The following is a 22,900-nucleotide window of genomic DNA, read 5'->3' on the forward strand; positions in this document are numbered from 1 at the left end:
AGATTCACATACAGAGAGAGGGGAGAGGGAGATTCACATACGGAGAGAGGGGAGAGGGAGATTCACATACAGAGAGAGGGGAGAGGGAGATTCACATACAGAGAGAGGGGAGAGGGAAATTCACATACAGAGAGAGGGGAGAGGGAGATTCACATACAGAGAGAGGGGAGAGGGAGATTCACATACAGAGAGAGGGGAGAGGGAGATTCACATACGGAGAGAGGGGAGAGGGAGATTCACATACAGAGAGAGGGGAGAGGGAGATTCACATACAGAGAGAGGGGAGAGGGAAATTCACATACAGAGAGAGGGGAAAGGGAAATTCACATACAGAGAGAGGGGAGAGGGAGATTCACATACAGAGAGAGGGGAGAGGGAGATTCACATACAGAGAGAGGGGAAAGGGAGATTCACATACAGAGAGAGGGGAGAGGGAGATTCACATACAGAGAGAGGGGAGAGGGAAATTCACATACAGAGAGAGGGGAAAGGGAAATTCACATACAGAGAGAGGGGAGAGGGAGATTCACATACAGAGAGAGGGGAGAGGGAAATTCACATACAGAGAGAGGGGAAAGGGAAATTCACATACAGAGAGAGGGGAGAGGGAGATTCACATACAGAGAGAGGGGAAAGGGAAATTCACATACAGAGAGAGGGGAGAGGGAAATTCACATACAGAGAGAGGGGAGAGGGAGATTCACATACAGAGAGAGGGGAGAGGGAGATTCACATACAGAGAGAGGGGAGAGGGAGATTCACATACAGAGAGAGGGGAGAGGGAGATTCACATACAGAGAGAGCGGGGAGAGGGAGATTCACATACAGAGAGAGGGGAGAGGGAAATTCACATACAGAGAGAGGGGAGAGGGAGATTCACATACAGAGAGCGGGGAGAGGGAGATTCACATACAGAGAGAGGGGAGAGGGAAATTCACATACAGAGAGAGGGGAGAGGGAGATTCACATACAGAGAGAGGGGAGAGGGAGATTCACATACAGAGTGAGGGGAGAGGGAAATTCACATACAGAGTGAGGGGAGAGGGAAATTCACATACGGAGAGAGGGGAGAGGGAGATTTGGATATGGAGAGGGGAGAGGGAGATTTGGATATGGAGAGGGGAGAGGGAGATTTGGATATGGAGAGGGGGAGAGGGAGATTTGGATATGGAGAGGGGAGAGGGAGATTTGGATATGGAGAGGGGAGAGGGAGATTTGGATATGGAGAGAGGGGAGAGGGAGATTTGGATATGGAGAGGGGAGAGGGAAATTCACATACAGAGAGAGGGGAGAGGGAAATTCACATACAGAGAGAGGGGAGAGGGAGATTCACATACAGAGAGAGGGGAAAGGGAAATTCACATACAGAGAGAGGGGAGAGGGAGATTCACATACAGAGTGAGGGGAAAGGGAAATTCACATACAGAGAGAGGGGAGAGGGAAATTCACATACAGAGAGGGGAGAGGGAGATTCACATACAGAGAGAGGGGAAAGGGAAATTCACATACAAAGAGAGGGGAGAGGGAGATTCACATACAGAGAGAGGGGAGAGGGAAATTCACATACAGAGAGAGGGGAGAGGGAAATTCACATACAGAGAGAGGGGAGAGGGAGATTCACATACAGAGAGAGGGGAGAGGGAGATTCACATACAGAGAGAGGGGAGAGGGAGATTCACATACAGAGAGAGGGGAGAGGGAGATTCACATACAGAGTGAGGGGAGAGGGAAATTCACATACAGAGTGAGGGGAGAGGGAAATTCACATACGGAGAGAGGGGAGAGGGAGATTTGGATATGGAGAGAGGGGAGAGGGAGATTTGGATATGGAGAGGGGAGAGGGAGATTTGGATATGGAGAGGGGGAGAGGGAGATTTGGATATGGAGAGGGGAGAGGGAGATTTGGATATGGAGAGGGGAGAGGGAGATTTGGATATGGAGAGAGGGGGAGAGGGAGATTTGGATATGGAGAGGGGAGAGGGAGATTTGGATATGGAGAGGGGAGAGGGAGATTTGGATATGGAGAGGGGAGAGGGAGATTTGGATATGGAGAGAGGGGAGGGAGATTTGGATATGGAGAGAGGGGAGAGGGAGATTTGGATATGGAGAGAGGGGAGAGGGAGATTTGGATATGGAGAGAGGGGAGGGAGATTTGGATATGGAGAGAGGGGAGAGGGAGATTTGGATATGGAGAGGGGAGAGGGAGATTTGGATATGGAGAGGGGAGAGGGAGATTTGGATATGGAGAGAGGGGAGAGGGAGATTTGGATATGGAGAGAGGGGAGAGGGAGATTTGGATATGGAGAGGGGAGAGGGAGATTTGGATATGGAGAGAGGGGAGAGGGAGATTTGGATATGGAGAGAGGGGAGAGGGAGATTTGGATATGGAGAGAGGGGAGGGAGATTTGGATATGGAGAGAGGGGAGGGAGATTTGGATATGGAGAGAGGGGAGAGGGAGATTTGGATATGGAGAGAGTGGAGAGGGAGATTTGGATATGGAGAGAGTGGAGAGGGAGATTTGGATATGGAGAGAGGGGAGAGGGAGATTTGGATATGGAGAGAGTGGAGAGGGAGATTTGGATATGGAGAGAAGGGAGAGGGAGATTTGGATATGGAGAGGGGAGAGGGAGATTTGGATATGGAGAGGGGAGAGGGAGATTTGGATATGGAGAGAGGGGAGGGAGATTTGGATATGGAGAGGGGAGAGGGAGATTTGGATATGGAGAGAGTGGAGAGGGAGATTTGGATATGGAGAGGGGAGAGGGAGATTTGGATATGGAGAGAGGGGAGAGGGAGATTTGGATATGGAGAGAGGAGAGGGAGATTTGGATATGGAGAGAGGGGAGGGAGATTTGGATATGGAGAGGGGAGAGGGAGATTTGGATATGGAGAGGGGAGAGGGAGATTTGGATATGGAGAGAGTGGAGAGGGAGATTTGGATATGGAGAGGGGAGAGGGAGATTTGGATATGGAGAGGGGAGAGGGAGATTTGGATATGGAGAGAGGGGAGAGGGAGATTTGGATATGGAGAGAGTGGAGAGGGAAAATATAGGAGTTGGGGTGGACATGTGCAGGGAGTGGGGGAGAATTAAATTAGTTTTCAGGAATTGGCTGAAGTGAGTTGAGGGCACAATGAGAGAGAAGTCAGTGAGAACAGTGTCTAGGAAGTAAGAGGAGAACGGGATTAGGGTTCAGGGAGTAAAGGGAGAATGGGAATAGGGTTCAGGGAGTAAGAGGAGAATGGGATTAGGGTTCTGGGAGTAAGGGGAGAATGGGATTAGGGTTCGGGGTGTAAGGGGAGAAAGGGATTAGGGTTCCGGGAGTAAGGGGAGAATGGGATTAGGGTTCTGGGAGTAAGGGGAGAACAGGATTAGGGTTCTGGGAGTAAGGGGAGAATGGGATTAGGGTTCTGGGAGTAAGGGGAGATCGGATTAGGGTTTGGGGAGTAAGGGGAGAATTGGATTAGGGTTCGGGGTGTAAAGGGAGAATGGGATTAGGGTTCAGGGAGTAAGGGGAGAATGGGATTAGGGTTCAGGGAATAAAAGGAGAATGGGATTAGGGTTCAGGGAATAAAAGGAGAATGGGATTAGGGTTCAGGGAGTAAGGGGAGAATGGGATTAGGGTTCAGGGAGTAAGGGGAGAACGGGATTAGGGTTCAGGGAATAAAAGGAGAATGGGATTAGGGTTCAGGGAGTAAAGGGAGAACGGGATTAGGGTTCAGGGTGTAAGGGGAGAATGGGATTAGGGTTCAGGGAATAAAAGGAGAATGGGATTAGGGTTCAGGGAGTAAAGGGAGAACGGGATTAGGGTTCAGGGAGTAAGGGGAGAACGGTATTTGGTTTTGGGGTGTAAAGAGAGAATGGGATTAGGGTTCAGGGAATAAAAGGAGAATGGGATTAGGGTTCAGGGAGTAAGGGGAGAATGGGATTAGGGTTCAGGGAGTAAGGGGAGAATGGGATTAGGGGTCAGGGAGTAAGGGGGAAATGGGATTGGGGTTCGGGGTGTAAGGGGAGAATGGGATTCAGGTTCAGGGAGTAATGGGAGAAGGGGATTAGGGTTCAGGGAATAAAAGGAGAATGGGATTAGGGTTCATGGAGTAAGAGGAGAATGGGATTAGGGTTCTGGGAGTAAGGGGAGAATGGGATTAGGGTTCGGGGTGTAAAGGGAGAACGGGATTAGGGTTCGGGGTGTAAGGGGAGAATGGGATTAGGGTTCTGGGAGTAAGGGGAGAATGGGATTAGGGTTCGGGGTGTAAGGGGAGAATGGGATTAGGGTTCTGGGAGTAAGGGGAGATCGGATTATGGTTTGTGGAGTAAGGGGAGAATGGGATTAGGGTTCGGGGTGTAAAGGGAAAATGGGATTAGGGTTCAGGGAGTAAGGGGAGAATGGGATTAGGGTTCAGGGAATAAAAGGAGAATGGGATTAGGGTTCAGGGAATAAAAGGAGAATGGGATTAGGGTTCAGGGAGTAAGGGGAGAATGGGATTAGGGTTCAGGGAGTAAGGGGAGAACGGGATTAGGGTTCAGGGAATAAAAGGAGAATGGGATTAGGGTTCAGGGAGTAAGGGGAGAACGGGATTAGGGTTCAGGGAATAAAAGGAGAATGGGAATAGGGTTCAGGGAATAAAAGGAGAATGGGATTAGGGTTCAGGGAATAAAAGGAGAATGGGATTAGGGTTCGGGGTGTAAAGGGAGAATGGGATTAGGGTTCAGGGAGTAAGGGGAGAATGGGATTAGGGTTCAGGGAATAAAAGGAGAATGGGATTAGGGTTCAGGGAGTAAGAGGAGAATGGGATTAGGGTTCTGGGAGTAAGGGGAGAATGGGATTAGGGTTCGGGGTGTAAGGGGAGAATGTGATTAGGGTTCCGGGAGTAAGTGGAGAATGGGATTAGGGTTCTGGGAGTAAGGGGAGAACAGGATTAGGGTTCTGGGAGTAAGGGGAGAATGGGATTAGGGTTCGGGGTGAAAGGGGAGTATGGGATTAGGGTTCTGGGAGTAAGGGGAGATCGGATTAGGGTTTGGGGAGTAAGGGGAGAATGGGATTAGGGTTCGGGGTGTAAAGGGAGAATGGGATTAGGGTTCAGGGAGTAAGGGGAGAATGGGATTAGGGTTCAGGGAATAAAAGGAGAATGGGATTAGGGTTCAAGGAATAAAAGGAGAATGGGATTAGGGTTCAGGGAGTAAGGGGAGAATGGGATTAGGGTTCAGGGAGTAAGGGGAGAACGGGATTAGGGTTCAGGGTGTAAGGGGAGAACGGGATTAGGGTTCAGGGAATAAAAGGAGAATGGGATTAGGGTTCAGGGAGTAAAGGGAGAACGGGATTAGGGTTCAGGGAGTAAGGGGAGAACGGTATTTGGTTTTGGGGTGTAAAGGGAGAATGGGATTAGGGTTCAGGGAATAAAAGGAGAATGGGATTAGGGTTCAGGGAGTAAGGGGAGAATGGGATTAGGGTTCAGGGAGTAAGGGGAGAATGGGATTAGGGTTCAGGGAGTAAGGGGGAAATGGGATTGGGGTTCGGGGTGTAAGGGGAGAACGGGATTAGGGTTCTGGGTGTAAGGGGAGAACGGGATTCAGGTTCAGGGAGTAAGGGGAGAATGGGATTCAGGTTCAGGGAGTAATGGGAGAAGGGGATTAGGGTTCAGGGAATAAAAGGAGAATGGGATTAGGGTTCAGGGAGTAAGAGGAGAATGGGATTAGGGTTCTGGGAGTAAGGGGAGAATGGGATTAGGGTTCGGGGTGTAAAGGGAGAACGGGATTAGGGTTCGGGGTGTAAGGGGAGAATGGGATTAGGGTTCTGGGAGTAAGGGGAGAACAGGATTAGGGTTCTGGGAGTAAGGGGAGAATGGGATTAGGGTTCGGGGTGTAAGGGGAGAATGGGATTAGGGTTCTGGGAGTAAGGGGAGATCGGATTAGGGTTTGTGGAGTAAGGGGAGAATGGGATTAGGGTTCGGGGTGTAAAGGGAGAATGGGATTAGGGTTCAGGGAGTAAGGGGAGAATGGGATTAGGGTTCAGGGAATAAAAGGAGAATGGGATTAGGGTTCAGGGAATAAAAGGAGAATGGGATTAGGGTTCAGGGAGTAAGGGGAGAATGGGATTAGGGTTCAGGGAATAAAAGGAGAACGGGATTAGGGTTCAGGGAATAAAAGGAGAATGGGATTAGGGTTCAGGGAGTAAAGGGAGAACGGGATTAGGGTTCAGGGTGTAAGGGGAGAACGGGATTAGGGTTCAGGGAATAAAAGGAGAATGGGATTAGGGTTCAGGGAGTAAAGGGAGAACAGGATTAGGGTTCAGGGTGTAAGGGGAGAACGGTATTTGGTTTTGGGGTGTAAAGGGAGAATGGGATTAGGGTTCAGGGAATAAAAGGAGAATGGGATTAGGGTTCAGGGAGTAAGGGGAGAATGGGATTAGGGTTCAGGGAGTAAAGTGAGAATGGGATTAGGGTTCAGGGAGTAAGGGGGAAATGGGATTGGGGTTCGTGGTGTAAGGGGAGAACGGGATTAGGGTTCCGGGAGTAAGGGGAGAATGGGATTAGGGTTCTGGGTGTAAGGGGAGAACGGGATTCAGGTTCAGGGAGTAAGGGGAGAATGGGATTCAGGTTCAGGGAGTAATGGGAGAAGGGGATTAGGGTTCAGGGAATAAAAGGAGAATGGGATTAGGGTTCAGCGAGTAAGGGGAGAATGGGATTAGGGTTCAGGGAGTAAGGGGAAAATGGGATTGGGGTTCGGGGTGTAAGGGGAGAATGGGATTAGGGTTTGGGGTGTAAGGGGAGAACAGGATTACGGTTCTGGGTGTAAGGGGAGAACGGGATTAGGGTTTGGGGTGTAAGGGGAGAATGGGATTAGGGTTTAGGGAGTAAGGGGAAATGGGATTAGGGTTCAGGGAGTAAGGGGAAAATGGGATTAGGGTTCGGGTGTAAAGGGAGAATAGGATTAGGGTTCTGGGAGTAAGGGGAGAACGGGATTAGGGTTCGGTGTATAAGGAGAGAACGGGATTAGGTTTCGGGGTGTAAAGGGAGAATGGGATTAGAGTTCGGGGTGTAAATGGAGAATGGGATTAGGGCTCAGGGAGTAAGAGTTAGGGTTAGGGTTCAGGGTGTAAGGGGAGAATGGGATTAGGGTTCGGGGTGTAAGGGGAGAACGGGATTAGGGTTCTGGGAGTAAAGGGAGAATGGGATTAGGTTTCAGGGTGTAAGGGGGGAACAGGATTAGGGTTCGGGGTGTAAAGGGAGAACGGGATTAGGGTTCTGGGTGTAAGGGGAGAATGGGATTAGGGTTCGGGGTGTAAAGGGAGAACGGGATTAGGGTTCTGGGTGTAAGGGGAGAATGGGATTAGGGTTCGGGGTGCAAGGGGAGAACGGGATTAGGGTTCGGGGTGTAAGGGGAGAAAGGGATTAGGGTTCTGGGAGTAAGGGGAGAACGGGATTAGGTTTCGGGGTGTAAAGGGAGAACAGGATTAGGGTTTGGGGTGTAAGGGGAGAATGGGATTAGGGTTCTGGGAGTAAGGGGAGAATGGGATTAGGGTTCAGGGTGTAAATGGAGAATGGGATTAGGGTTCAGGGAGTAAGGGGAGAATGGGATTAGGGTTCAGGGTGTAAGGGGAGAGCAGGATTAGGGTTCTGGGAGTAAGGGGAGAATGGGATTAGGGTTCTGGGAATAAGGGGAGAACGGGATTAGGGTTCTGGGAGTAAATGGAGAATTGGATTAGGGTTTGGGGTATAAAGGGAGAATGGGATTAAATTCAGGAAGTGAGGGAGATAGACTGGGAGTGAGGGGAGATCTTCCTTTGGCAAAAGAATGGGAAATGAACAGACAGACTGGCACATGAGCAGATGGACAGGGACCAGCATAGATCTCTGTAGCTGGGCTATGGAGTCCAGTTGTTGAAGGATGTGATCATTGTAGTGAAAACCCAGTGAGAGTCCATTAGAACTGGCCCCAAGGACAAGTGACATAGACAGGAGAAGCTGGGGCTTGTTCTCCAGCAGAGGATTTTATCAAGGGTTAGGGTTAGGGTGGGGTGGGTTAGGGTTAGGGTTAGGGTTAGGGTTAGGGTGGGGTGGAAAGGGTTAGGGTTAGGGTTAGGGTTAGGGTGGGGTGGGTTAGGGTGGGGTGGAAAGGGTTAGGGTTAGGGTTAGGGTGGGGTGGGTTAGGGGTAGGGTTAGGGTGGGGTGGAAAGCTAATTTTTGTTCTAAACAAGAAGTCAGGGATCTGTTCTTTTTGATAGACGGTGCAGGCTGAGAGGAATCACGAGTTCACAGCCTGGAAAACTGGTGGGAACAGAGCCAGTCAAGTCAGAGGGGCAGGAAAGTGCAAGTAATTTACACTGCTTTGGGTCATGAGTGGGGCGAATCAGGCAGAACAGATTGTTCCACAGCTGCTGGGAGACTGAGAACCCTCTTTCTATTTTATAACAGACAATTATAAACACCATAAAAAATAAAATCAGCAAAAGCAACATTTAAGAACTTAAAATACTTCAAATAATTTGAATGTTACTACAAACAGATAACTTTAAAGTTTAAACAAACATTATTTTCATCTGCCCACAGCTGTTGGCTGTGCATTGGAATTGATAGGTTGGTGTCTCCCCCTGAACACAGTCCCAGTACTACGTGCCAGGCAACTCCAGCTCCACAGCTCAGCTCCAAGCATGGACAGCAAACTCTGGGAGTCTTGATTCCTAAACGTGGTTATGAAGTTGAATGCCAGGGAACTACTGGGAAAATTTAGGCACATCCTCAGCCTATATCTTTCTCTAATCTTCCCCATACTTCTCACAGATCCTCTTTAACCCAACTAGTAAATGTAACCCTGGACAACTGTTACATTCAGCTCTTGCTCAGCGTCAGTTGTCAAAACCGCAGGTCACCCAAAATTCTGTTGTCAACAATACTCACCATCTGGTTCTGTGGGAAATGTATCTATTTTAATGCTAGGAGCATTGTAAGAAAGGTGGATGAGCTTAAAGTGTGGATTGATACCTGGAATTATGATGTTGTAGCTATTAGTGAAACATGGTTGCAGGAAGGGTGTGATTGGCAACTAAATATTCCTGGATTTAGTTGCTTCAGGTGTGATAGAGTAGGAGGGGCCAGAGGAGGAGGTGTTGCATTGCTTGTCCGAGAAAATCTTATGGCGGTGCTTTGGAAGGATAGATTACAGAGCTCCTCTAGGGAGGCTATTTGGGTGGAATTGAGGAATGGGAAAGGTGTAGTAACACTGATAGGAGTGTATTATAGGCCACCTAATGGGGAGCGTGAGTTGGAAGAGCAAATGTGTAAGGAGATAGCAGATATTTGTAGTAAACACAAGGTGGTGATTGTGGGAGATTTTAATTTTCCACACATAGATTGGGAAGCTCATTCTGTAAAAGGGCTGGATGGTTTAGAGTTTGTGAAATGTGTGCAGGATAGCTTTTTGCAACAATACATAGAAGTACCGACTAGAGATGGGGCAGTGTTGGATCTCCTGTTAGGGAATGCGATAGGTCAGCTGACAGATGTATGTGTTGGGGAGCACTTCGGGTCCAGTGATCACAATAGCATTAGCTTCAATATAATTATGGAGAAGGACAGGACTGGACCTAGAGTTGAGATTTTTGATTGGAGAAAGGCTAACTTTGAGGAGATGCGCAGGGATTTAGAGAGAGTGGAATGGGTCAAGTTGTTTTATGGGAAGGATGTAATAGAGAAATGGAGGTCATTTAAGGGTGAAATTATGAGGGTACAGAATCTTTATGTTCCTGTTCGGTTGAAAGGAAAGGTTAAAGGTTTGAAAGCGTCATGGTTTTCAAGGGATATTAGAAACTTGGTTCGAAAAAAGAGGGATGTCTACAATAGATATAGGCAGCATGGAGTAAAGGAATTGCTCGAGGAATATAAAGAATGTAAAAGGAAACTTAAGAAAGAGATTAGAAAAGCTAAAAGAAGTTACGAGTTTGGTTTGGCAAATAAGGTGGAAGTAAATCCGAAAGGCTTCTACAGTTATATTAAAAGCAAGAGGATAGTGAGGGATAAAATTGGTCCCTTAGAGAATCAGGGTGGTCAGCTATGTGTGGAGCCGAGGGAGATGGGAGAGATTTTGAACGATTTCTTCTCTTCGGTATTCACTAAGGAGAAGGATATCGAATGGTGTAAGGTGTGGGAAACAAGTAAGGAAGTTATGGAACCTATGACAATTAAAGAGGTGGAAGTACTGGCGCTTTTAAGAAATTTAAAAGTGGATAAATCTCCGGGTCCTGACCGGATATTCCCCAGGACCTTGAGGGAAGTTTGTGTAGAGATAGCAGGAGCTCTGACGGAGATCTTTCAGATGTCATTAGAAACAGGGATTGTGCCGGAGGATTGGCGTATTGCTCATGTGGTTCCATTGTTTAAAAAGGGTTCTAGAAGTAAGCCTGGCAATTATAGACCTGTCAGTTTGACATCAGTGGTGGGTAAATTAATGGAAAGTATTCTTAGAGATAGTATTTATAATTATCTGGATAGACAGGATCTGATTAGGAGTAGCCAGCATGGATTTGTGCGTGGAAGGTCATGTTTGACAAACCTTATTGAATTTTTTGAAGTAGTTACGAGGAATGTTGACGAGGGTAAGGCAGTGGATGTAGTCTATATGGACTTCAGCAAGGCCTTTGACAAAGTTCCACATGGAAGGTTAGTTAAGAAGGTTCAGTCGTTAGGTATTAATGCTGGAGTAATAAAATGGATTCAACAGTGGCTAGATGGGAGATGCCAGAGAGTAGTGGTGGATAATTGTTTATCGGGATGGAGGCCGGTGACTAGCGGGGTGCCTCAGGGATCTGTTTTGGGCCCAATGTTGTTTGTAATATACATAAATGATCTGGATGATGGGGTGGTAAATTGGATTAGTAAGTATGCTGATGATACTAAGGTAGGAGGTGTTGTGGATAATGAGGTGGGTTTTCAAAGCTTGCAGGGAGATTTATGCCAGTTAGAAGAATGGGCTGAACGTTGGCAGATGGAGTTTAATGCTGAGAAGTGTGAGGTTCTACATTTTGGCAGGAATAATCCAAATAGAACATACAGGGTAAATGGTAGGGCATTGAGGAATGCAGTGGAACAGAGAGATCTAGGAATAACAGTGCATAGTTCCCTGAAGGTGGAGTCTCATGTAGATAGGGTGGTGAAGAAGGCTTTTGGAACGCTGGCCTTTATAAATCAGAGCATTGAGTACAGAAGTTGGGATGTAATGTTAAAATTGTACAAGGCATTGGTAAGGCCAAATTTGGAATATTGTGTACAGTTCTGGTCACCGAATTATAGGAAAGATATCAATAAATTAGAGAGAGTGCAGAGACGATTTACTAGGATGTTACCAGGGTTTCAGCACTTAAGTTACAGAGAAAGGTTGAACAAGTTAGGTCTCTATTCATTGGAGCGTAGAAGGTTGAGGGGGGATTTGATCGAGGTATTTAAAATGTTGAGAGGGATAGATAGAGTTGACGTGAATAGGCTGTTTCCATTGAGAGTAGGGGAGATTCAAACGAGAGGACATGATTTGAGAGTTAGGGGGCAAAAGTTTAAGGGAAACACGAGGGGGTATTTCTTTACTCAGAGAGTGATAGCTGTGTGGAATGAGCTTCCTGTAGAAGTAGTAGAGGCCAGTTCAGTTGTGTCATTTAAGGTAAAATTGGATAGGTATATGGATAGGAAAGGAGTGGAGGGTTATGGGCTGAGTGCGGGTAGGTGGGACTAGGTGAGATTAAGAGTTTGGCACGGACTAGGAGGGCCGGAATGGCCTGTTTCCGTGCTGTGATTGTTATATGGTTATATGAAATAAGAAAAGGAGTAGGTCTATCTGCAATTATGACTGATCCAATTATAATCTCCTCCACATTCCTGCCTACCCTCAGTCATCTTTAACCCAACACAGAACCCACTTCCATTTATCAAGAATCTAACCACCCTTAAAGAGTTCTGATAAGTCTTGTGAAGTGTCCTGCCCTGTTCTAGGTTCCATTAAAGAAAGCAAATTGTTATTTTCAATTTGTGTGAGTTGCTGTTGTCCCTTGAACAGTAACCCTGTCCACAAGACAACAACGGACACCACTCACCTTCAGGTTTTGGACCTGCTCCAGAATCGTGTTGTTTTCCACTGTGTCTATTTGGAAAGCCTGGAGAGAAGATGAGCAAATATGAATGTGGGAAAAATTCAAACCACTGGTGTTCACAACTAGAATGAGAGAAGAATAATAAAGAACATGGCGGGTGCTGGAATCTAAAACAATAGCAGAAACACTAAAAGAACTCAACCAAGCAGCACCTGTGTCAGCATTTTTGGTTAGGGATCGTGATAACTCTTTCCAAATTCTGCTTGGACTGGTCGAGTCCTTTCAGGACTTTTGTTCTTGTATGAAAGAGCGAAGATTCGGTGTTCAGCGATGTCTTTTTATGTCTTCAGGTAGCAGGATGTCCATCCATCAGGGACATATAGATACAACTGTGATTTCTGAAGTTAACTGTGCTGCACCCAACATTAATTATTGATCAGAATAATCCGTGCAGTTCAATAACACATAATATTTATCAGTCTAACATCCTAAATGCACAAGATGCAATTTTCAGTGATGACAGTGGCAGGGATCACTGAAGCTTTAGCTGATTTTTGGAAACGGTTCTAGGAATCACTTGGAGGTCCAACAGCAAGACCAGATCCTTCACACTAAGTCATCAGATCCTTGTTTGGTGGTGTGGGGCACAGGGTTGTACAACACTGGAACAGGTCTTTCACCCAGTTTGAACAAAATGCCCATCTAAGTGAATCCCATTTGCCTGCTTTTAGCCTTAATCCCTCGACCAGGGGTTCCCAACCTTTTTATGCCACGGACCCTAGCATTTACCGAGGGGTCTATGGACCCAGCTTGGGAACCCTGATCTACTTATGTACCTGTCTGAATGCTTTGATTTTCAAACATTCACATTGTACCTGCCACTACCACCTCCACTGCCCTCCGCATGGTAAAACCTCCCCCTCAGATCATCACTCTCATCTTAAACCTAAACCCTCTTATTACACTGGGGAATAGATCAGGATCTGCCGCAGGTTATTATCATTGTCAAAAATATACAAAGTTCAAAATTAATAATTAGTGCAAAATAAGAGGAATAATGAGGAAATCTGATGGTGGAATGGAAGGAGCTGTTTCTGAATTGATTCAGGCTCCGGTGGTGACATCAAGGTGAGAGCAATGAGCTACTCTTTGAAATCCTTCTACAGAAGCACGGAACGGAGAGTCACAGCTGCTACAGGGACACCAATGCCCTTCAACGTCTACAAAAAGTAGCTCCATCACGGGTAAAGCCCTCGCCACCACTGGGCACACTTACAAGGAGTGTGTTCACAGGAAAGCGGCATCCACCATCCACAGGTATATGGAGGGTTATATGGGAGGCAGGGAGGCGCAACATTGTGGGCCGAAGGGCCCGTATTGTGCTGTATTGTTCTATGTTCATCCAGCCATGCTCTCTTATCACTGATGCCACTAGGAAGGGTATTCAGGACTCTCAAGTTCCACACCACCAGGTTTAGGAACAGTTATTACCCCTCACCTAGAGGGGGATAACTTCACTCATCATCTCACTAAACTGATTCGACAACCCTAAGGAATCGACAAATTGTGTTCTCAATATTTATTGTTTATTTATTTATTTATACTTTTATTTCTTGAATGTATTTGAAGATACTAATTAGAAAATTAGAAAATATGAAAATGAATCTCTGGGTAGTATATGTATTTAAATAATAAATTTACCTTTAACTTTGAATTATCCATGCCTCCCATAAATTTATTGTTCTCTTATAAGGATGTCCCTCAGCCACCTCATTCAATATAATGGGGCAGAGCCTCTCAGACACGGGAACCGCACAACGACGGCTGTTCAGCTGACTCGTTCCTGCTACTAATCGCAACTCGGCCAACTTCAGTTGACCTCATCTGGTTCACCAATGTCTTCAACAGCTGCAGCCTGTCTCTGTCCCCTCCCAACAGGGCAGTTTCAGGGTGTGAGTCTCTGTCCCCTCCCCACGGGGCTGTTTCAGGGTGTGAGTCTCTGTCCCCTCCCCACGGGGCAGTTTCAGGGTGTGAGTCTCTGTCCCCTCCCCACGGGGCAGTTTCAGGGTGTGAGTCTCTGTCCCCTCCCCACGGGGCAGTTTCAGGGTGTGAGTCTCTGTCCCCTCCCCACGGGGCTGTTTCAGGGTGTGAGTCTCTGTCCCCTCCCCACGGGGCAGTTTCAGGGTCTGTCTCTGTCCCCTCCCCACGGAGCAGTTTCAGGGTCTGTCTCTGTCCCCTCCCCACGGGGCAGTCTCTGTCCCCTCCCAACAGGGCAGTTTCAGGGTCTGTCTCTCCCCCCCCTCCCCACAGGGCAGTTTCAGGGTCTGTCTCTGTCCCCTCCCCACGGAGCAGTTTCAGGGTCTGTCTCTCCCCCCTCCCCACAGGGCAGTTTCAGGGTCTGTCTCTGTCCCCCTCCCAATGGGGCAGTTTCAGGGTCTGTCTCTGTCCCCTCCCCACGGAGCAGTTTCAGGGTCTGTCTCTCCCCCCTCCCCACAGGGCAGTTTCAGGGTCTGTCTCTGTCCCCCTCCCAATGGGGCAGTTTCAGGGTGTGAGTCTCTGTCCCCTCCCCACAGGGCAGTTTCAGGGTGTGAGTCTCTGTCCCCTCCCCACGGGGCAGTTTCAGGGTCTGTCTCTCCCCCCCCTCCCCACGGAGCAGTTTCAGGGTCTGTCTCTGTCCCCTCCCCACGGGGCAGTTTCAGGGTGTGAGTCTCTGTCCCCTCCCAACAGGGCAGTTTCAGGGTGTGAGTCTCTGTCCCCTCCCTCCCCACGGAGCAGTTTCAGGGTCTGTCTCTGTCCCCCTCCCCACGGGGCAGTTTCAGGGTCTGTCTCTGTCCCCCTCCCCACGGGGCAGTTTCAGGGTCTGTCTCTGTCCCCTCCCTCCCCACGGGGCAGTTTCAGGGTCTGTCTCTGTCCCCCTCCCCACGGGGCAGTTTCAGGGTCTGTCTCTGTCCCCTCCCTCCCCACGGGGCAGTTTCAGGGTCTGTCTCTGTCCCCCTCCCCACGGGGCAGTTTCAGGGTCTGTCTCTGTCCCCTCCCTCCCCACGGGGCAGTTTCAGGGTCTGTCTCTGTCCCCTCCCTCCCCATGGGGCAGTTTCAGGGTCTGTCTCTGTCCCCTCCCTCCCCACGGAGCAGTTTCAGGGTGTGTCTCTGTCCCCTCCCCACGGAGCAGTTTCAGGGTGTGTCTCTGTCCCCTCCCCACGGAGCAGTTTCAGGGTCTGTCTCTGTCCCCTCCCCACGGAGCAGTTTCAGGGTCTGTCTCTCCCCCCCTCCCCACAGGGCAGTTTCAGGGTCTGTCTCTGTCCCCTCTCCATGGGGCAGTTTCAGGGTCTGTCGCTCTCTCTCCCCCTCCCCACAGCCCTGCAAGGACATAACTGAAACACTCACACAGTTAACAGTAATGGGGTGAGGGGTTCAACCTTCCATATTGATGCAGGCAGTAATCTCCGGAATCCCACAAAAAATAAACCTCGTCCGCTAAAAACTCTCAGCCTGCACTCCCTGCTCCCTAACCCCTTGGTTGGGGAAAACAGACTCTACCCTGCCCAAGCCCGTCATACTTCCATACTGATCAGTAACTGCTTCTGCCATTGGGCATCTCCCCTTCTCCCTGCACAGATCATCACATCCTTCCTGGGCTGACAGACTGAACATCCCTTCATCCACTCATTCCATTTAACTATCAGTTTCTTCCTCAGCCTCGAAGTCCAGGGAAATGGTTCACACCCAACCCTGCGGTCAGATCTCAGGCTTGTATCCAAAGTGTGTAGCAGTGAGTTTGAACTGGAGTCCTGGATGATGTGCACCCATTGATCATCAGTACCAAAATAGACTACTTGGCTCTGTGTACACCTCCTAGTGTAACCATGCTGTGTTAACGTCGACAGGCTGAAACGCTGTGAGTTAGTGCAAGGCATCTGGATTTTGAGTAGGCTATGAGCTGTGGAAATTGTGGGATGTCTACACACTGGGATGTCCAGTCACTCCTATACACCAACAGACACATTCACTTTACTCTTACCCATGGGCAATATTAACTCCAGTATGGGTTGGTGAAGGGATGCTTCAGTGGGTTTACTTACATTCTTCAGGTACTGAAGGAGCTCTTCCTTGTCCTCACAGTGGTCCCCTTCAGGTCTGCCCCTGCTGTGGATAACTGTGTACAGGGCTTCTTCATACAACAATCTCCGCTGCACAGAGAGAGGGAAGGGCAGAGTTAGAAACCAATACAGAGAAAGCTGGAAACGCTCAGCAGGTCGGGCAGCATCTGTGGAGAGAGAAGCAGAATTAGACTTTCAGGTTCAGGCCTCTCATCAGAACTGTGAAAGGAGGAACAGAACAGGTTTAAGCTCCAGAGGACGAAGGAATGCCTGAGACAGGTGGAGATGAAGAGTAGTTGTATAGGCAAAGCCCCACCCCTCCAGCGACCCAACTTGAATCCTGGTCTCAGAGAGATGGGCAGAGTGTGCAGTGGTAAGCTCCCCCGTGACTATCCTTTCCTCGCACATGGACCGGCAGGTAGAGCAGCTGCTATAAGTTGCTTCTAGCACGTCAAGGTGGAATCTGGTGGTGGAGGGGGTAGATGGGGAAAGTGGGGAGAATAAAATGGACTGAGTGTTGGACTGGGGCAAATGGATTTTCCACGATCAACAGTTACATGCTATGACAATTGTTGACGGGGGTGGTGAAGACTGGCGAATGACAAAAGATGCGCCAGAGAAGGTGTAAACAAGTGAAGAATGTAATATGTTATCATTGAATCCTGCATACCAGACATGAGCTGTGAACCTGGTTATCTGAAATGGTTGATTTCAGTAGTAAGGACTGTGACGAGTCTAGACAAAGGGTAGAAACTTACGAGTGAGGATGGGCACTGTTGTTCAGGGAGCCATTCTAGAGGAGGGAGAGGAGAGAAATGTGGGTGTAATTGGAGGAGTGTAGTCAGGGAATAGACACAATTCTCTGGGGCAAGTATCGAGAATCCCAAAGGCTGTGTTGTTCTCTGCCTGGTGTCCATGTTCAAGACATCTCATCTGACCAGCAGAGGATCCAGTGTCGTGGTCTTTGTGGGTACCAGTGAAGTAGGAGGATTAAGGAAAGAAGTTCTGCTGAGGGAACTTAAGTTAGTGAATAAATTAAAATGCAGAACCGAAAAGGATTGTTACTGTGCCACGTGCAAATTGGCGAAGAGTGATCAGGATCAGAAAGTTAAATGTGTGGAAGAAGTGAGTCTGAATGTGTGTGACATTTGCATCAGTACGGAGGAAGGAGGGAGCTTTTCCGATGGGACAGGCTCCATCTGGACCAGGCTGGGACCAGGGTCCTGGCAAATCACATAACTAGGGCTGGGTATATGGCATTAAACTAAAAATAGGAGTGTGGTGGGTTCAACAGCTTGGAAAAGTGAGGGTGAAGTGAACAAGAGGTAGAGTGCAGCAGAGTTACTGAAGTCTCCGGAATAAATAAAGATTTTAAAAAGTTTAGAAAGGTATAAGAAATTAATTTCAGGAAGCATAGAGACAAAATTGAAAAGAAGGGTGGTGGATGAAAACAGGACTGAAGGTGTTATACTTGAATACACACATTATAAAAAGTAAGGTGGAGGATCTTGTAGCACATGAGAAATTGACTGCTCTGAGGTTATGGGCATCACAGAGTAATGGTTGAAAGAAGATCAGAGTTGTACAAAAAAGCTGGATGAATTCAGCAGGACAGGTCTCGACCCGAAACGTTGACTGCTTCTTTCAGCGGATGCTGCCCGACCTGCTGAGTTCATCCAGCTTTTTCATACGTCTTGATTTGACCACAGCATCTGCAGTGCACTTTGTGTTTAAGATCAGAGTTGAGAGCTTAAGGTCCAAGGATATACATTGTTGATAAAACGTGAGATCAAATCCTTAGAAAGAGGTGGTAAATGATTTGGAGATGTAGAATCCCTGTTAAGAGCTGAGAAACTACAAGAGTAAAAAGAATTGAATTGACTTTATTTCTTACATCCTTCACATCCATGAGGAGAAAAATCTTTACGTTACATCTGTCTGAATGTGCAAATTATAGCAATTTATAATAAGGAGCATGTACAGTAAGATTTACAACAGAACAGCACCCAGGGCATGCCCTTCTCTCACTGTTACCATCAGGTAGGAGGTACAGAAGCCTGAAGGCACACACTCAGCGATTCAGGAACAACTTCTTCCCCTCTGCCATTAAATTCCTAAATGGACAACACTACCTCACTTTTTAAATATATACTATTTCTGTTTTTGCATGATTTTTAATCTATTCAATATACGTATACTGCAATTGATTGATTTATTTATTTGTTTATTATTCTTTTCTTCTTTATTATGTATTGCATTGAACTGCCGCTGCTACAAATTTCACAACACATGCCAGTGATAATAAACCTGATTCTGATTCTGAAAGAGCTTAGAAATACAGTTGCGTCAGCATGAATTAATCAGTCTGACAGCCTGGTGGAAGAAGCTGTCCCGGAGTCTGTTGGTCCTGGCTTTTATGTTGCGGTACCGTTTCCCAGATGGTGGCAGCTGGAACAATTTGTTATTGGGGTGATTCAGGTCCCTAGTGACCCTAGAGGCCCTTTTGACACACCTGTCTCTGTAAAGGTCCTGAATAGTGGGAAGTTCACAACTACAGATGCACTGGGCTGTCCGCACTATTCTCTGCTGAGTCCTGTGATTAAGGGAGGTACAGTTCCCATACCAGGCAGTGATGCAGCCAGTCAGGATGCTCTCAATCATGCCCCTGTAGAAAGTTCTTAGGATTTGGGGTCCCATACCAATCTTCCTCAACTGTCTTAGGTGAAAGAGGCGCTGTTATGCCTTTTTCACCACACAGCTGGTGTGTACAGACCACGTGAGGTCATCGGTGACGTGGATGCCGAGGAACTTGAAGCTGTTCACCCTGTCAACCCCAGATCCATTGATGTCAATAGGGTGAGCCCGTCTCCATTCCTCCTGTAATCCACAACCAGCTCCTTTGATTTTGTGACATTGAGGGAGAGGTTGTTTTCTCGACACCACTGTGTCAGGGTGATGACTTCCTCTCTGGAGGCTGCCTCATTATTATTTGAGATTAGGTCTATCAGTGTAGTGTCATCAGCAAATTAAATTAGCAGATTGGAGCTGTGGGTGGTGACACAGTCATGGGTGTACAGAGAGTAAAGAAGGGGACTTAGGACACGACCCTGAGGGGCTCCTGTGTTGAGGGTCAGTGGGGTAGAGTTGAGGGAGCCCACTCTTAACATCTGCCAGTGATTTGACAGGAAGTCCAGGATCCACCTGCATAAGGTCTAGGTCTTTGAGCTTCTTGTCAAGCCTGGAGGGAATTAAGGTGCTGAATGTAGTCCAAGAACAGCACTCCTCTTCTCCAGGTGAGCGAGGACATTGTGTCAGGCTGTGACTGTAGATCATCTGTTGGTCAGTTGTGTTGGTAGGGGGTCCAGTGTGGGTCCATGCTGAAGATATAGTTCTTGACCAGCCTCTCAAAGCATTTTCTCATTATTGAGGTGAGTGTGACAGGATGCCAGTCCTGATACCAGGCCTCCAAACAGTAGACAGGATGTGGGATACAAGCTACGAAGGGAGATAAAAAAGGCATGTGAAAAGAGCAATGTTACAATGGGCATGGGGGATTTCAGATTTACAAAATCAGGTTGGTGCTCTATCACAACAGAAGGAACTTGTAGAATTCCTACAAGATGCCATCTTAGACCAACACCAGGGGACCGGCTACTCTGAACTGGGTGTTATGTTATGAACTGGATTTGATTAGTGAGTTTGGGGTAAAAGAACCATTAGGAGGCAGTGATCAGTATATGATAGGATTCACCCTATTATTTGAGAGGGAAAAGCTAAAGTCAGATGCATCAGTTTTACCAAAGTTCAAAGTAAAATTGATTATCAGAGTACATACATGTCACCACATACAACCCTGAGATTCTTCTTCTGCGGGCCAACTTAGCAAATCCATAGAATAGTAACAGATCCTGTTTACAGTTAACTGTAAACAAACTATGCAAAAGCAGATATAAATAAATAATGAGCATGAAATAATAATATAACAGAGTCCTTAAATGAGTGTAGCTATCGCCTTCTGTTCGAGGGCTTGATGGCCGAGGCAACTACTCCTGAACCTGGTGGTGCGAGTCGTGAGACACTTGTACCTTCTACCCGATGGAAGTAGCAAAAAAAGGAGCATAACTGGGTGGTGAGGACCTTTGATAATTGATGCTCTTTTTCTATGGCAATGTTTCATGTAGATGTGCTCAGTGGCTTGGAGGGTTTTAGCTGTGATGTACTGGGCTGAATCCATTACCTTTTGTAGGATTTGCCACTCAAAGGCATTGGTGTTTCCACACCAGGCCGTAACACAGCCGGTCAGAACACTTTCCACCATGCATCTGTAGAAGTTTGCCGAGGTTTTTGATGACATGCCTCCGCAGACTTCTGAAGAAGCAGAGGTGTTGTCGTACTTTCTTCACAATAATATTTATATGATGGGTCCAGGACAGGTCCACAGAGATAGTGACACCCAGGAATTTAAAGTTACTGACCCTCTTCACCTCTGATCCTCCAATGTTACTGGCTCATGGACCTCTAGTTTCCCTCTCCAGAAGTCTACAATCAGTTCCTTGGTCTTATTGACATTGTGTGAGAGGTTGTTGTTATTACACCACTCAGCCAAGTTCTCAGTCTCTCTCCTCTATGCTGATTCATCACTCCCTTTGATACAGCCCACAACAGTGGTGTCAACAGCAAACGTGTTAGAGCTGTACTGAGCCCCACAGTCAGAGTGTAAAGTCAGTAGAGAAGGGGCCCAAGTACACATCACTGTGGAGCAGACGTTTTTGCCAATCCGAACTGACTGGGGTCTGTAAGTGAGGAAAGCCAGGCTCCAGTTGCACAAGAGAGTGTTGAGGCCCAGGTCTTGGAATTCACTAATTAGTTTTGAGGATATGAAGCTGTTAAATGTTGAGAGCTAATGGATAAAGAGCATTCTGATGTCTGTATCTTTGCTGTCCAGATGTTCCAGGGTTGTGTGAAGAGCCAACAAGATGGCATCTGCTGTAGACCTGTTGCTTCAGTAGGCGAATTGGAGTGGATCCAAATCACCACTCAGACAGGAGCCGGTATGCTTCAGCACCAGCCACTCAAAACACTTCATCACTGTGGGTGTAAGTGCTGCTAGGCAATAGTCACTTAGACAGGTTACCGTATTCTTGGACTCTGGTATGATTGAAGCCTGCTTGAAGCAGGTGGGTACCACACACCAGAACGAGAGGTTGAGGATATTTGTGAATACACCGGTCAGTCGGTCTGCACAGGTCTCCACTACTCAACTAGGTACTCCATCCAGACCGGATAGTTCTTTGGATTCACTCCCTTGAAGGCAGCCCACACGTCATCTTCAGATACTGAGACCAAAGGATCATTGGGAGACATGAGGGTGCGCAATCATTCCTCCCTGTTCTGGTAGTCAAAGTGAGCATAGAAGGCAGTGAGGTCAGCTAGAAATGAAGCTCTGTTGTCCATTATGTTGCAGGATTTAGCTTGGTAGGAGGTTATGGTATTCAAACCCTGTCACAGCTGTCAAGCGTCTCACATTGATTCCAGTCTGGTCCGGAACCTCCACTTTCCCCGACAGATGGCTTCCTGGAGATCATACCTGCACCTCTGTAGCATTCTTGATCTCCAGACTGGAATGCCTCTGATCTGGCTCTCAGCATTTTCTGGATTTCATTATTCGTCCACAGTTGAGTAAAGGTAAGGTGGAGAGGAAGGTCGGCAGAGGGGCTGGCGTGGCTCTGCTGGTGAAGAAGGTCATCAAATCAGTAGAAAGATGTGACATAGGATCAGAAGATGTTGAATCCTTGTGGGTTGGGTTCAGAAACTGCAAGGGTAAAAGGACTCTGATGGTAGTTATATACAGGCCTCCCAACAGTGGCTGGGAGGTGGACCACAGATTACAACAGGAAATAGAAAAGACATGTTGAAAGGGCAATGTTATGATAGTCATAGGAGATTTCAATATACAGTTTGATTGGGAAAACTAGATTTAAAGTTTATTGTTGAGCCTACTAGGGGATCAGTTATACTGGGTTGGGTGTTGTGTAATGAACTGGAGGAGATGAGGGAGCTTAAGGTAAAGGAACCCTTAGGAACCAGTGATCACAATATGATTGTGTTCAACTTGAAATTTGATAGGGAGAAAGTAAAGTCTAATGCAGCAGTATTTCAGTGGAGTAAGGGAAATTACACGTGGTGTGAGAGAGGAGTTGGCCAAAGTAAATTGTAAGGAACTGTTGGCAGAGATGTCAGCAGAGCAGCAATGGTGTGTGTTTCTGGGAAAAATGAGGAAGGAGCAGGACATCTGTATTCGTAAAATGAAGAAATACTCAAATGGCAAAATAGTACAACTGTGACTGACAAGGGAAGTCAAAGCTAATGTAAAAGCAGAAGAGAATGCGTACAAAAAAGCAAAAATTAGTGGGAAGTTGGAGGATCTGCAGAGAGCTACTGTTACGAAAGTGCCACAACTCTGAGGGGCCGAAGGGTACAAAGTAGCCCTCTCCTTTTTGAGAATCGCAAGATCGCTATTAATTCAGGTCTGGGACCCAGGAAATGAGAGAGAGAATCCTCATGGGTTTGGAATGTGTGTCCTGCCCTCAGCGAGACAAAGCTACGGATACCGGCCATTGTCTCTTGGAGACGGAATTGTGTATTGAGTACTGTACTATTCATTGAAGCCCTCAGGGAATGACCAGAGTGGGCTGGTTGAGGGATTGCATCATTCCAACCTGATTGACAT

At 47.4% G+C, this 22,900-nt stretch overlaps 1 protein-coding gene across 3 annotated transcripts in view; it reads right to left on the bottom strand.

Moving 5' to 3' along the window:
* Positions 1–22,900, bottom strand: part of unc13d (unc-13 homolog D (C. elegans)) — a 242,203-nt gene that overhangs the window by 122,557 nt on the left and 96,746 nt on the right. For all 3 annotated transcript variants that reach the window (XM_073026706.1, XM_073026705.1, XM_073026707.1), the window contains exons 3-4: positions 16,153–16,260; positions 12,077–12,136 (exon numbers count right to left, since the gene is read on the bottom strand). In XM_073026706.1, coding sequence (XP_072882807.1) covers positions 12,077–12,136; positions 16,153–16,260 — 168 coding nt within the window. The remainder of the gene's footprint in view (positions 1–12,076; positions 12,137–16,152; positions 16,261–22,900) is intronic.

The sequence above is a fragment of the Hemitrygon akajei genome, chromosome 22, assembly GCF_048418815.1.
Source record: "Hemitrygon akajei chromosome 22, sHemAka1.3, whole genome shotgun sequence".
NCBI lineage: Eukaryota > Metazoa > Chordata > Chondrichthyes > Myliobatiformes > Dasyatidae > Hemitrygon > Hemitrygon akajei.